Source organism: Bos mutus, chromosome 1 (assembly GCF_027580195.1).
Source record: "Bos mutus isolate GX-2022 chromosome 1, NWIPB_WYAK_1.1, whole genome shotgun sequence".
NCBI lineage: Eukaryota > Metazoa > Chordata > Mammalia > Artiodactyla > Bovidae > Bos > Bos mutus.
In genome coordinates, this window is record NC_091617.1 from 4455691 (window position 1) to 4468560 (window position 12870).

Consider the following 12870-nt stretch of genomic DNA (forward strand, 5'->3'; position numbering starts at 1 on the left):
TCACATTATTTTAATCTCCAATAACAGCAGTCTTGTCTTGAAATCAGTTACTAGATGACTTTCCCTATAGAACAAAGTCTTAGCTACTTCCTTGACGATTGAATTAGATGAAGCGTGTGAATCCAAGTTTTCTTACTACACCTTGCCCCTAAGAATCTCCTGCTGAAAATATTGTCATCGTTTTTTTCTGTCTTTATACCTTTTGCCACACCCTGAAGTGTCTCCATCTTTCCCCAGGCCCCTGCCATTTCGTCTCATCCCTCAAAATTGATATCAAAAGCCAACTTCAGGTAAGGCCTACAAACAACATTTGCCCTTCTCTGTAAACGTTTTAGAGCACTTAGCAAACACCAGCATGGACTGTGTATCCATCTCATCTTGTATCCATCTACAAGATCGGATGTCTAGGAGCAAAAATCAATGGTATCTTGACATAATTGTCAGCGTCTGTCATGTTTTGCACATACAAGATATTCAATAAATATTTGCTGAATGAATAAATGTGATGTTGTCATTTATTGGCATAGCTTTATTGTTGCAGTGCTCCGAAGAGTCTTTGTGTCTAAGGAAGAGAGAAATTGGGTGTTGCCTTTCCTAGACTAGGAGAGGTAGGGATCCCTAGTTCATTGAAGAAAAAGAAACAAAGTGGGTAAAACTGGAGGAACACACAGAATATCCAGTCCCTCCCTGGGCTCTTGCATCAGAAGAAGAGTCTGAATCATATTTATGGGAGACTGATAATGAGATACCTGTTGTTATGCTCACATGAGCTCTTATTTTATGGTAAGAGCGTCACTTTCAAATACCACCAGTTTAAGATTTGTTATTAGGGGACAACTTACATTTAAGGCACTCTAATTTTTGAATTCCATGAATATTTCTGCAGTATCATTACCCACAGTAGAAAAAATGAGAGTCTTGTGGAGGTGTTCTAAAGGAATTAAACCCAAGGTGGCACTCTTTGGAATGGGTTAAGAAACCACCTGCCAATGCAAGAGATGCTAGAGAGTGGGTTCGATCCCTGGGTCAGGAAGACTTCCTGGAGTAGGAAATGGCAAGTGTTCAGTATTCTTGCCTGGAAAATCCCACGGACAGAGGAGCCTGGCGGGCTACAGTCCATGGAGTTGCAAAGAGCTGGACATGACTGAATGACTGAATACACACACACAAGAATTCCAAAGTGAGAAAATTAATTTTTCTAGTAGAGTGCTTTGCAATTTATACTTAACTGTTTCTTACATATCAGCATATCCTAAAATGAAACTGAAAATAGATATTATTAATATTTCCATTGTTTCAAGAAAGGATATTGATAGCAACTGGGAATCAGAGTGTGCAAATTGTCCAGAGTCACACAGTTAGTGAACGATGGTATCAATGTATCTCTACATACAGTCATATTCAATAATGGGAAATTTAAAAAAAACACATTTTAGGGGTCAAGGACCACAAAACAAATATTAAAACATTTGACCCTTTGTTCAGATGTTTCTCTTCATATTATTTATGGTAACTTTCTATGTCTCAGGTTTCCTCACATGAATACATGAGATTTTCAAATGTACTGTAAAGACCTGTGAGGATCAATTGACAATTCACCTGTGGTATGCACGCTGCAAGGTGTCGCCCAGAATAGACGCTAGATGAGTGCCAGTTTCCTGTTATTCCACAACCCTTCTCTTCATGGAAAAACATTCATAGATGCATACACCAGAAACAATGCATACGCACACATACAGACATATTCATGCAAATGCTGGACTAGTACTTATAAAAAAGAAGAGCTGCTATATAGAGCATCAACCTATAAAATTGATAAGCATTCAGTTAAGCATGGCTGTACCTATTACTAATGCCACTCAGCTGATGCATCCAGGATTTCACAAGAGGACTCTTGTGATGTGTACAAACAACATCGAGTGACTGAAGCTGGAAGGGTGTGTGTTGGATTGGGTGGCTGGGGGCAGGAATGGACTCAAACACATCCAGTACAAATCATCAAAGGGTAATGTGCTCTATCCTAAAAATTTGTGATTATTTCTAGTTCGCATAGGACCTCAGAGACTGTACAATTTCTTTTCATATTCTTTTGTGTATTAGTCACTCAGTCCTGTCAGACTCTGTGATCCCATGGACTGTAGCCTGCCAGGCTCCTCTGTCCATGGATTTCTGTAGGCAAGAATAATGGCATGGGGAGGCATTCCCTCCTCCAGGGGATCTTTCCAACCTGGGGACTGAACCCAGGTCTCCTGCATTGCAAGCAGATTCTTTACCATCTGAGCCACAAGAGAAGACCTCATATTTCTATCCCTGGTAGTAAAATAACCCTATATGGGCTCACAGAGAAATCAACCTTATATCTCACAGATTCTACTCCAGGATAGAGGGAGAATTAATAAGCCTAGCCATTGAACATAAAAATAGGAGAAAGTGCTGTGATTTACACTGAATTTTTAGGTAAAGGGAATTGAAATTTAAATCCAGTAGATAATTAAAATTTCTGTTAAAATAGCCCTTCGAGCCACTAGATAAGCTGGTAAATGAAAAATTCAGTGAGATGGTTGAGATTCAGCAGAATCCTGCATCTTTTGAAACAATTTTTTACCAGAAAATATATCCCAAAATAACCTTTGAAGTATTTGTACTTAGAAAAACTCTGCATTAATTCTGATGCTATTGCCCTTGTACAGCAATTTAAAAGCTCCTCTTTGGATACTGATATCAGAATCAGTGTCAAAAGCGAGACCAAATCCATCTATATATAAATCATTGTGTCTAATTTTTTTAACCAAGTATATTAGTTTTCAGTTGGAATATGACTAACCAGGGCATGATAAACCTATAAAAACTATGAAAATTGTCATGTTGGTTGACTTTTTAAAAGAGATTTTGCTTATTTCCTTCTGTTCTCAGTAAGAACCATAATTAAAACTGAGCCAAATTTCCTTCTTTGTATTAAGAATACACATAAATCAAACTTTCAACTTGCCTCACTTTACTTATTTATCAAAACGAATCAAATGAGCATGACTTTTTAAAATAAAGATTTTTCAGTGGGGAGTCACTTTCCGCCAGAGTGCTGAAATAAAGCAAAGGACAATTTTTTTTCATATTGCTATTTCCTATCTTATACTACTTTTAAACACTCTCTACCCCAAATCATGTAGGATTTTTCATTCATTCACAACCTAGTTGTGTTCTTTACTTTTGGCAATTTTCAAAAAGCATAGAATTCCCCCTCAAAGAGAGATAATTCGCCAATGTTTCAAAGAAGTTCACTACAACTTTTCAGAACAAGAATTCCAAGAGAGGAATTCTAAGAATGTTTATGGAGTTCAGTTCAGTTCAGTTCAGTTGCTCAGTCGTGTCTGATTCTTTGTGACCCCATAAACCGCAGCACGCCAGGCCTCCTTATCCATCACCAATTCCCAGAGTCCACCCAAACTCATGTCCGCTGAGTCAGTGATGCCATCCAACCATCTCATTCGATGTCATCCCCTTCTCCTCCTGCCCTCAATCTTTCCCAGAATCAGGGTCTTTTCCAATGAGTAAGCTCTTCACATCAGTTGGCCAAAGTATTGGCATTTCAGCTTCAACATCAGTCCTTCCAATGAACACCCAGGATTGATCTCCTTTAGGATGGACTGGTTGGATCTCCTTGCAGTCCGAGGGACTCTCAAGAGTCTTCTCCAACACCACAGTTCAAAAGCATCAATTCTTCTGCATTCAGCTTTCTTTATGGTCCAACTCTCACATCCATACATGACCACTGGAAAAACCATAGCCTTGACTAGATGGACTTTTGTTGGCAAAGTAATGTCTCTGCTTTTTAACATGCTATCTAGGTTGGTCATAACAACTTTCCTTCCAAGGAGAAAGTGTCTTTTAATTTCATGGCTGCAATCATGATCTGCAGTGATTTTGAAGCCCAGAAAAATAAAGTCAGCCACTGTTTCCCCGTCTATTTGCTATGAAGTGATGGGACCGGATGCCATGATCTTAGTTTTCAAATATTGAGCTTAAAGCCAACTTTTTCACTCTCTACTTTCACTTTCATCAAGAGGCTCTTTAGTTGTTCTTTGCTTTCTGCCATAAGGGTGATGTCATCGGCATTTCTGAGGTTATTGATGTTTCTCCTGGCAATCTTGATTCCAGCTTGTGCTTCCTCCAGCCCACCATTTCTCATGATGTACTCTGCATATAAGTTAAATAAGTACGGTGATAATATACAGCCTTGACGTACTCTTTTTCCTATTTGGAACCAGTCTGTTGTTCCATGTCCAGTTCTAACTGTTGCTTCCTGACCTGCATACAGATTTCTCAAGAGGCAGGTCAGGTGGTCTGGTATTCCCATCTCTTTCAGAATTTTCCACAGTTTATTGTGATCCACACAGTCAAAGGCTTTGGCATAGCCCATAAAGCAGAAATAGATGTTTTTCTGGAACTCTCTTGCTTTTTCGATGGTCCAGTGGATGTTGGCAATTTGATCTCTGGTCCCTCTGCCTTTTCTAAAACTAGCTTGAACATCTGGAAGTTGACAGTTCATGTATTGCTGAAGCCTTGCTTGGAGAATTTTAAGCATTACTTTGTTAGCCTGTGAGATGAGTGCAATTATGTGGTAGTTTGAGCATTCTTTGGCATTGCTTTTCTTTGGGATTGGAATAAAAACTGACCTTTTCCAGTTGTGTGGCCACTGCTGAGCTTTTCAAATTTGCTGGCATATTGAGTGCAGCACTTTCACAGCATCATCTTTCAGGATTTGAAATAGCTCAACTGGAATTCCATCAGCTCCACTAGCTTTGTTCTCTTATGGAGTGGCGGTTATAATTGAAATAAGGAAAACGACCTTCAAGATATCTGTCTTGGTTGAGTAATTTAAGGAGCACAGATAATATTAAAATCCAGTCACGCTGCTTTATAGATATCCTTAATCAATGGAAAGCCTTGCAAGGAACATCCAGTTTTATGGGAGGTGGAAGCATCACTTCCTGGACTCTAATGAAGAGTTGTGATGCGGCGTCACACAACGCAGAAGAGTCTGGGCAGAATCACCGCCTTCTTTCGGGGTATATAAGACAGCAAGACGAAGGAGAAACCTGAGACACTCATTTCTTTGCAACGGACGACAACCTGCTCCTGAAACCTCGCCATGTCTTGCCACAACTACTGCTCCGGAAACTACACCTTGGGGTCTCTCAGGAGTCCCTGTCACATTCCTGTCGCCTCCTCCGTCGGCCTCTACACTCCGAGTGTGAGCGTCGGAGATGCTCTCTGCTTGCCCAGTAGCTGTCAGGACCGAACCTGGATCCTGAGCAATGGCCAGGAGACCTGCAGTGAACCTACCAGCTGCCAGCCAGCCAACTGCGAGCCCAGCAGCTGTGAAACTTCCAGCTACCCTTCTTCTGGTTGCTATGTGCCAAGACCCTGCCACGGAACCAGTTTTCCTCCAGCTTCTTCTTACCCCTCTGGATCCTGCCTCTCAGTGTCTTATAGACCGCTGACCTATGTGTCCAACTGCTCGCGACCCTCGAGCCTTCTGCCTTGTGGATATCGCCCCTCGGGTTCTTTGCCCTGTGGTTTTCATCCCATCAGCATTGTGTCCAGCGGCCTCAGACCTCTGCGCCCTGTCTTCAGTGGATGCCAAACTCTGCCTTATGTGTTCAGTCCTTACCGTCCGTCTTGCTCTACCTAAGGAAGCCTGTAGCTTCTTTATTCCAGGCCAATACTCACGCTGAAGATCCAAGATGAAAATTCGAACTCCACGCTCTTCTGCTCTTTTCCTAGTAGTGACTGCTTTTTCTTGATTTTTCCTGTGCCTGATCCAATGAAAGCTGTTCCTTTCCCATTTTCATCTTTTTTTCATCTCTCCTTAGCATAAAATTATGGTTTGCAATGCTCTTCAGTGTTGATTGGGTGTGGGAAGAATTTATTCGGTTTGGATTATAATAAATGCATTTAAGTCAGAACTAAGAACCTGGTGCTTCAGTTTGTCTTTAACACATGTGTGACTAACCTCAACTGCCTGCGAGAGAAGTGGCTAGGACTTGGTACACTCAACTATGTGATTTTACCTCACAGTAGTGGACTAGCTTGATGGTTTATTCCTCAAACTGCTTTCTAGATCTCTCTGATCCTACATCCTTAAGAGACCCAAAAACCTTTAGTGGAAGTTATTTTGAAAAGACAAAACTAGGAATGATCTCCCTATATTTCTCTTCCAATGAATATGCCTTGACCAGAACATGCTTTCTAATCGAAAACTGAATGTATTTCACTCTTGCTTAAGCCTTTGATGGCTTCTTACGACTGATTCCTATAAAACGAAAATACAAACTTCTTATCATTACATTTGTTTGTTGCTTCTTCTTCTTCTTTTTTTTTTTTATCATTGACTCTCTCCTTCCCACTTCTTTGGCTTCACTTTTCTTCTCAATCCTGCAAATTTTAAGGTCCGATGATTCTGACATATACACAGCTCCTCAACATGCTGGTTTTTTGTTGTTTTTTTTTTAAAGCCTCAACCCTTTTTATGTATGTTATCAACAAGACCAGGATGAACTTCTAATCTATCCACTTTGAAGACTCATACACATTTTTAAAAACACACTCCAACTTTATTAAACTGTTGCTTTATTCAGCTAAATTTTGAATCAGAGGTGAATAAGACAACTTTGGACTATCTCAGTACTTACCAGAAGTCATATACTACGGGACATACCCATATTAAAGGTACAGGTTTTTTCTTCATTCAACATAAAATATGTAGAGATACATATTTCAAAAAATAAAATAAGGGACTTCCTTGGAGGTACGGTGGTTAAGACTGTGCTTCCAGTGCAGAGGGCGCTGGTTTGATCCCTGATTAGCAATCAAACCACAACTGGCAACACAAATCACAAACCACAACTGGCAACTACAGATTGGCACTTGCCATGTTGTTGTTCAGTCACTAAGTTGTGTCTGACTCTTCGCAACCCCATGAACTGCAGCATGCCAGGCTTCCCTGTCCTTCAGTATCTCCTGGAGTTTGCTCAAACTCATGTCCATTGAGTAGGTGATGCCACTTGCCATCTACCACTACAAGGATTAGCTCACGTGCTATTGCAGCTGCTGACCTTCAGTACTCCGGTGGAAGGAGTCCAGGGTGGAGAGAAGGGGTGAGGCACTCTCTTCTTGGAGGGGTGGGGGAGAGAACTGGCCCGATAGGACTTCACATAGCTTGATATTTTCAGGAGCTGATTTTATGAGCCCAATTTTTATATCTCCCCGTATCTAGAAGAGCACTAAAATCCTTCATGGCGATGACTCTTCCTCATGACTAACAGAAATCTTCATGAGACTAGTAGAAACCTTCTGAAAAATATGTACGCCATTGTATGTATTCCCTCTTCACCAAAATTGCATATATACTGACCTTTGCCCCTGCCTCTTTGGAGCAGTTTCTCAGAGCTATGGGAGGTACCGCCTTCCGGGTGCAGTCCTCATTTTGCCCCTAATAAAACTTAACTCGCAGCTCTCATGTTGTGCATTTTTTAAGTCAACAGAACTAAGATCCACATGCCACAGAACATAGTCATAAATGAATAAATAGTAAAAGTATTGCTTTATCAGCAATCAGAAATATAAATTTAATAGGTCGGTGAAACTATAAACACATAAGTTGACTAAAAACTAAAGTGTAAAGGCATGAATATTCACCTTTTTGAAGAACTGTAATAGCTAGAAGCTTCATCAATGACAAGCAAGAAGACAGTGATCTCTAGGTACTAACTAGTGGCTGATCCCTTTAGAGAAGGTATATGCCTCTGGTTATCAGAACTCATCTCTCCTATGGACTTTCTGCTGTGCAAGCTGAATGGTGCTTCCTCTTATCACTGTGTTCATACTGCTGTTTCCAATTCCATTCTAGTTCTTACGTGGCCTTGCTCGCCTGACTCTTCTAGATATTTTGAGTCTGTGACATCTGGACCTTTATGCTTTGAAGATGTTCCCAGGCCCTCCATATCCTAATGAATAAATCACAGCTTGACTTAGCCTGTCTTTTATCTCAGACATATTTCTATTGCTGATCTTGTTGGAGTAAATTTTAAAATAATTTTAATGAGATTTTAGTTGAACTTGTAATGGAGCAGGACCCTAGGGGTCTTCCCAGAACAGGCCTTGCCCCATATCCTCTGCCTTACCTCCTCTCTGAAGTACCTAGATAATAGGATTTGATGCACATTTCCTGAGTTGTTTTACAGATGTAAAATAGCTCCCCTCTCCAACAAGTGGAAGATGTTGACTACTTGAGGACCACATAGCCCAAGCCTCCTCAGGGCTGCTCATGTTAACCCCTGTGACATCACCCAGCTATCTCACCATCAGACAGTTGTGCACAGGCTGATCACAGACACTGGGACCCTTTTCCCTCACCTGGCTCTTAAAAAAGCTTTGCCAAAACCCTTGGGTGGGATGAGCTCAAGGTATTTTAGGGCATGAGCCACCACGTCTCCTTTCTTGGCTTGTGGCAAATCTTTCTTTGCTCTAAACTCCAATGTTTTAGTAAGTTTGTCCTCACTTTACATAGGGCACATGAACTTCTGTTAACAAAATGAGACATACAAATGAATTTATACACAGATTATTACTCTACAGATATAGCCTTTGTTCTTATTTCTAACCCATATATTAGTTTTGCCTGTTTTTGACATTAAAAATGAAATTATATAATATCTACCCATTTGTCTCTAGCTTCTTTTATTAAAGATTGTGCTTGTGTGATTTTTCCATGCCGTTAAACATGCCAGTAGTCTATTTTCCTCTTGTATAATATTCACGATGCTAAAACATCAAAACGCATTTATGCCTTCTGCCGTTGCTGATCAGAAGAGTCGTTTCCAGTTTGGATCTGCTAGAAATAATGTATGAAATACTCTTTTATTCTTGCACATATCTTTTGATATACAAATGGAGGTATTTCTATTGGGTAATATATTTAGGAGTAAAGCTGACAAATTATATGAAATGTACCTGTTCAGCTTTATTTTATACCATGACAAAGTTATGCCCTGTGGTTATACTAATATTGATTTCTTCTCTCAAAAGCATAAGGATTCCAGTTGCTTTACATCCTCATCAATATTTATAATTGTTAGTTCTTTTAAGTTTAGCCATTCTAGTAAGTATGTAGTTATAACAAATATTGGTTTTAGTTTGAATTTCCCTGATGACTTATCAGGTTGAGAAAATTTTAAAATCTCTCTTGGCCATTTGAATATCCTTTGTGTGCCTGTGTGTGTGTGCATGTGTGTGTGTGTGTGTGTGTGCACATGCATGCACAAAGTAGACAGTGAGGTCCTTAGCTCATGGTTTTATTTGATATTTCTGCTTTTAGTATAAGAATAGTTCATTGCATAGTATAGATATTGAGTCTTGTTGAATATACATATTTTTGTTTGTTTGCTTTTAAATATATTCTTCCATATCACTGCTTACCTTTTCACTTAATTGTGTCTTTAGACTGAAACAGTTTACTTACTTACAGTTAGTTCAATTTATCAATCTTTTGTCTGTGGATAGTTTTGTTGTTGTTGTTGGCGGGGGCGGGGCGGGGGGGCTGGTGCTTCAAAAAGGTGTGCACATCAATGCTCAGTCTCTCAGTCTTGTTCAGCCCTTTGTGACCCCAAGGACTACAGCCTGCCAGGCTTCTCTGTCCATGGTTCAGTAGTCAAGTATATGCCTACCAAGGAGGGCATGCGGGTTTGATCCCTGGGTTGGGAAGATCCCCTGAAGAAGGAAATGGCAGCCTACTTCAGTATTCTTGCCTGGGAAAACCCATGGACAAAGGAACCTGGCAGACTACTGTTCATGGGGTTGCAAAGAGTTGAACACAACTTAGTGACTAAACAACAACAGCAACTATATGGTAACTTTATAAAAATGCTTTCCCTCCAACATTTAAATATGCTCTCAGTGTAAAATGACGTATGTGTATGTGTGTGTTTGTGTGCATGTCCTGAGGGTCAAATTCCATTTGATCCAGCCCCATCTCCCCCAAACTTGCTTCATTTCCTACTACAGTTCAGTGCCCTTAGGACATAAATCAAGTACCTATATATGGGTGTGCTAATATCTAAACTCTTTGTTCTGTTCTATTCACCACTTGTCTATTATTCCATCAATGTCATGCTTAATTTTTCATTGTTTTATTTGTATTTCTGAGCTCTTCTCCAGAAGCTCTTTGAAGTTTCATTTTGGTTAATATATGGTTAGTGGTTTAGTCGCTAAGCTAGGTCTCACTCTTATGACCCCATGGACAGTAGCCTGCCAGGCTCCTCTGTCCAAGGGATTCTTCAGGCAAGAATACTACAGTGGGTTGCCGTTTCCTTCTCCAGGGGATCTTCCCAACCCAGGAATTGAACCCAGTCTCCTGCATTGTAGGCAGATTCTTTACCAACTGAGCTACGAAGGAAGTCTAATATATGGCTAAGATCTCCATAAAATTTAGTTGATTTGAGTTTAAGTAAATTCTGTTTTTGGAGAAGGAAATGGCAACCACTCCAGTATTCTTGCCTGGAGAATCCCGGGGACAGAGGAGCCTAGTGGGCTGCCATCTATGGGATCGCACAGAGTCAGACACGACTGAAGTGACTTAGCAGCAGTAGCAGCAAATTATGTTTTAGATCAGATGGTAATGAAATCGAGGGAAAGAAGTATTCAATTTAGGATAGTACTAATGAGAAATTCTATATATTATATGTTTTTTTCATTTGGAGTTTTATTCTGTGTGTCTGAAGACAAATATTCATTTCTCATCTCCTCATAGTTCACAATTCTAAGAGCTGGAAATTAAGGGAAATTTAATATCCAATATTCCATGACTAGACAGGACCTGCTGATAGCTATACATTAATCCACATGTGATAATTTTCTGTTGCCAGTTGTGGTTCTTTTTCTTATTTAATTAATTTAATTACCTTAATATCTAGTAAGATAGTAATAATTGTTCCTAATTTAGCCAAGATCGTACAGATTATAAGTTACTAATCTGAGATTTATTTCCAAATTGTCTCAAAATTTGTTTCTTTAGTGAACTACATTGTGATTATAGTTCAAAAATGTGTTTACTTTAGCCAATTAATTCCATATCAATATATTGTTGCTCTTATTATTTAGTCACTAAGTTGTGTCTTTAGTGATGCTTCCTAAGGTCCACTTGACTTCACATTCCAGGATGTCTGGCTCTAGGTGAGTGATCACACCATTGTGATTATCTGGATCGTGAAGATCTTTTTTGTACAGTTCTTCTGTGTATTCTTGCCACCTCTTCTTAATATCTTCTGCTTCTGTTAGGTCCATACAATTTCTGACCTTTATTTAGCCCATCTTTGCATAAAATGTTCCCTTGGTTTCTCTAATTTTCTTGAAGAGATCTCTAGTCACTACAAACAAAGCTAGTGGAGGTGATGGAATTCCAGTTGAGCTATTCCAAATCCTGAAAGATGATGCTGTGAAAGTGCTGCACTCAATATGCCAGCAAATTTGGAAAACTCAGCAGTGGCCACGGGACTGGAAAAGGTCAGTTTTCATTCCAATCCCAAAGAAAGGCAATGCCAAAGAATGCTCAAACTACCACACAATTGCACTCATCTCACACGATAACAAAGTAATGCTCAAAGTTCTCCAAGCCAAGCTTCAGCAATACATGAACCATGAACTTCCAGATGTTCAAGCTGGTTTTAGAAAAGGCAGAGGAACCAGAGATCAAATTGCCAACATCTGCTGGATCATCAAAAAAGCAAGAGAGTTCCAGAAAAACATCTATTTCTGCTTTATTGACTATGCCAAAGCCTTTGACTGTGTGGATCACAATAAACTGTGGAAAATTCTGAAAGAGATGGGAATACCAGACCACCTGACCTGCCTCTGGAGAAACCTATATGCAGGTCAGGCAGCAACAGTTAGAACTGGACATGGAACAACAGACTGGTTCCAAATAGGAAAAGGAGTTCGTCAAGGCTGTATATTGTCACCCTACTTATTTAACTTATATGCAGAGTACATCATAAGAAATGCTGGGCTGGAGGAAGCACAAGCTGGAATCAAGATTGAGTGGAGAAGTATCAATAACCTCAGATAGGCAGATGATACCACCCTTATGGCAGAAAGTGAAGAAGAACTAAAGAACCTCTTGATGAAAGTGAAAGTAGAGAGTGAAAAAGTTGGCTTAAAGCTCAACATTCAGAAAACGAAGATCATGGCATCTGGCTCCATCACTTCATAGCAAATAGATGGGGAAACAGTGGAAATAGTGGCTGACTTAATTTTGGGGGGGTCCAAAATCACTGCAGATGGTGATTGCAGCCATGAAATTAAAAGGCACTTGCTCCTTGGAAGAAAAGTTATGACCAACCTAGACAGCATATTAAAAAGCAGAGACATTACTTTGCCAACAAAGGTCCGTCTAGTCAAAACTATGGTTTTTCCAGTGGTCATGTATGGATGTGAGAGTTGGACTATACAGAAAGCTGAGCACTGAAGATTTGATGCTTTTGAACTGTGGTGTTGGAGAAGACTCTTGAGAGTCCCTTGAACTGCAAGGAGATCCAACCAGTCCATCCTAAAGGAGATCAGTCCTGAGTGTTCATTGGAAGGACTGATGTTGAAGCTGAAGCTCCAGTCCTTCAGCCACCTGATGCAAAGAGCTGACTCATTTGAAAAGACTCTGATGCTTGGAAAGAATGATGGCAGGAGAAGAAGGGGACAACAGAGGATGAGATGGTTGGATGGCATCACGGACTCAATCGACATGAATGTGAGTAAACTCTGGGAGTTGGTGATGGACAGGGAGTCCTGTTGTGATGCAGTCCATGGGTCACAAAGAGTCGG

At 40.1% G+C, this 12870-nt stretch overlaps 1 protein-coding gene across 1 annotated transcript; it reads left to right on the forward strand.

Annotated features, from left to right (window-relative positions):
* Positions 1–5149: 5149 nt before the first annotated feature.
* On the forward strand, positions 5150–5692 carry KRTAP26-1 (keratin associated protein 26-1). Its single transcript, XM_005899558.3, has one exon. It carries the CDS (start codon positions 5150–5152, stop codon positions 5690–5692), a length of 543 nt encoding a protein of 180 aa, XP_005899620.2.
* Positions 5693–12870: the final 7178 nt, after the last annotated feature.

What these genes read in the sequence shown, in the direction of transcription:
- KRTAP26-1 (XM_005899558.3), top strand. Translation starts at nt 5,150, where the DNA reads ATGTCTTGCCACAACTACTGCTCCGGAAACTACACCTTGGGGTCTCTC.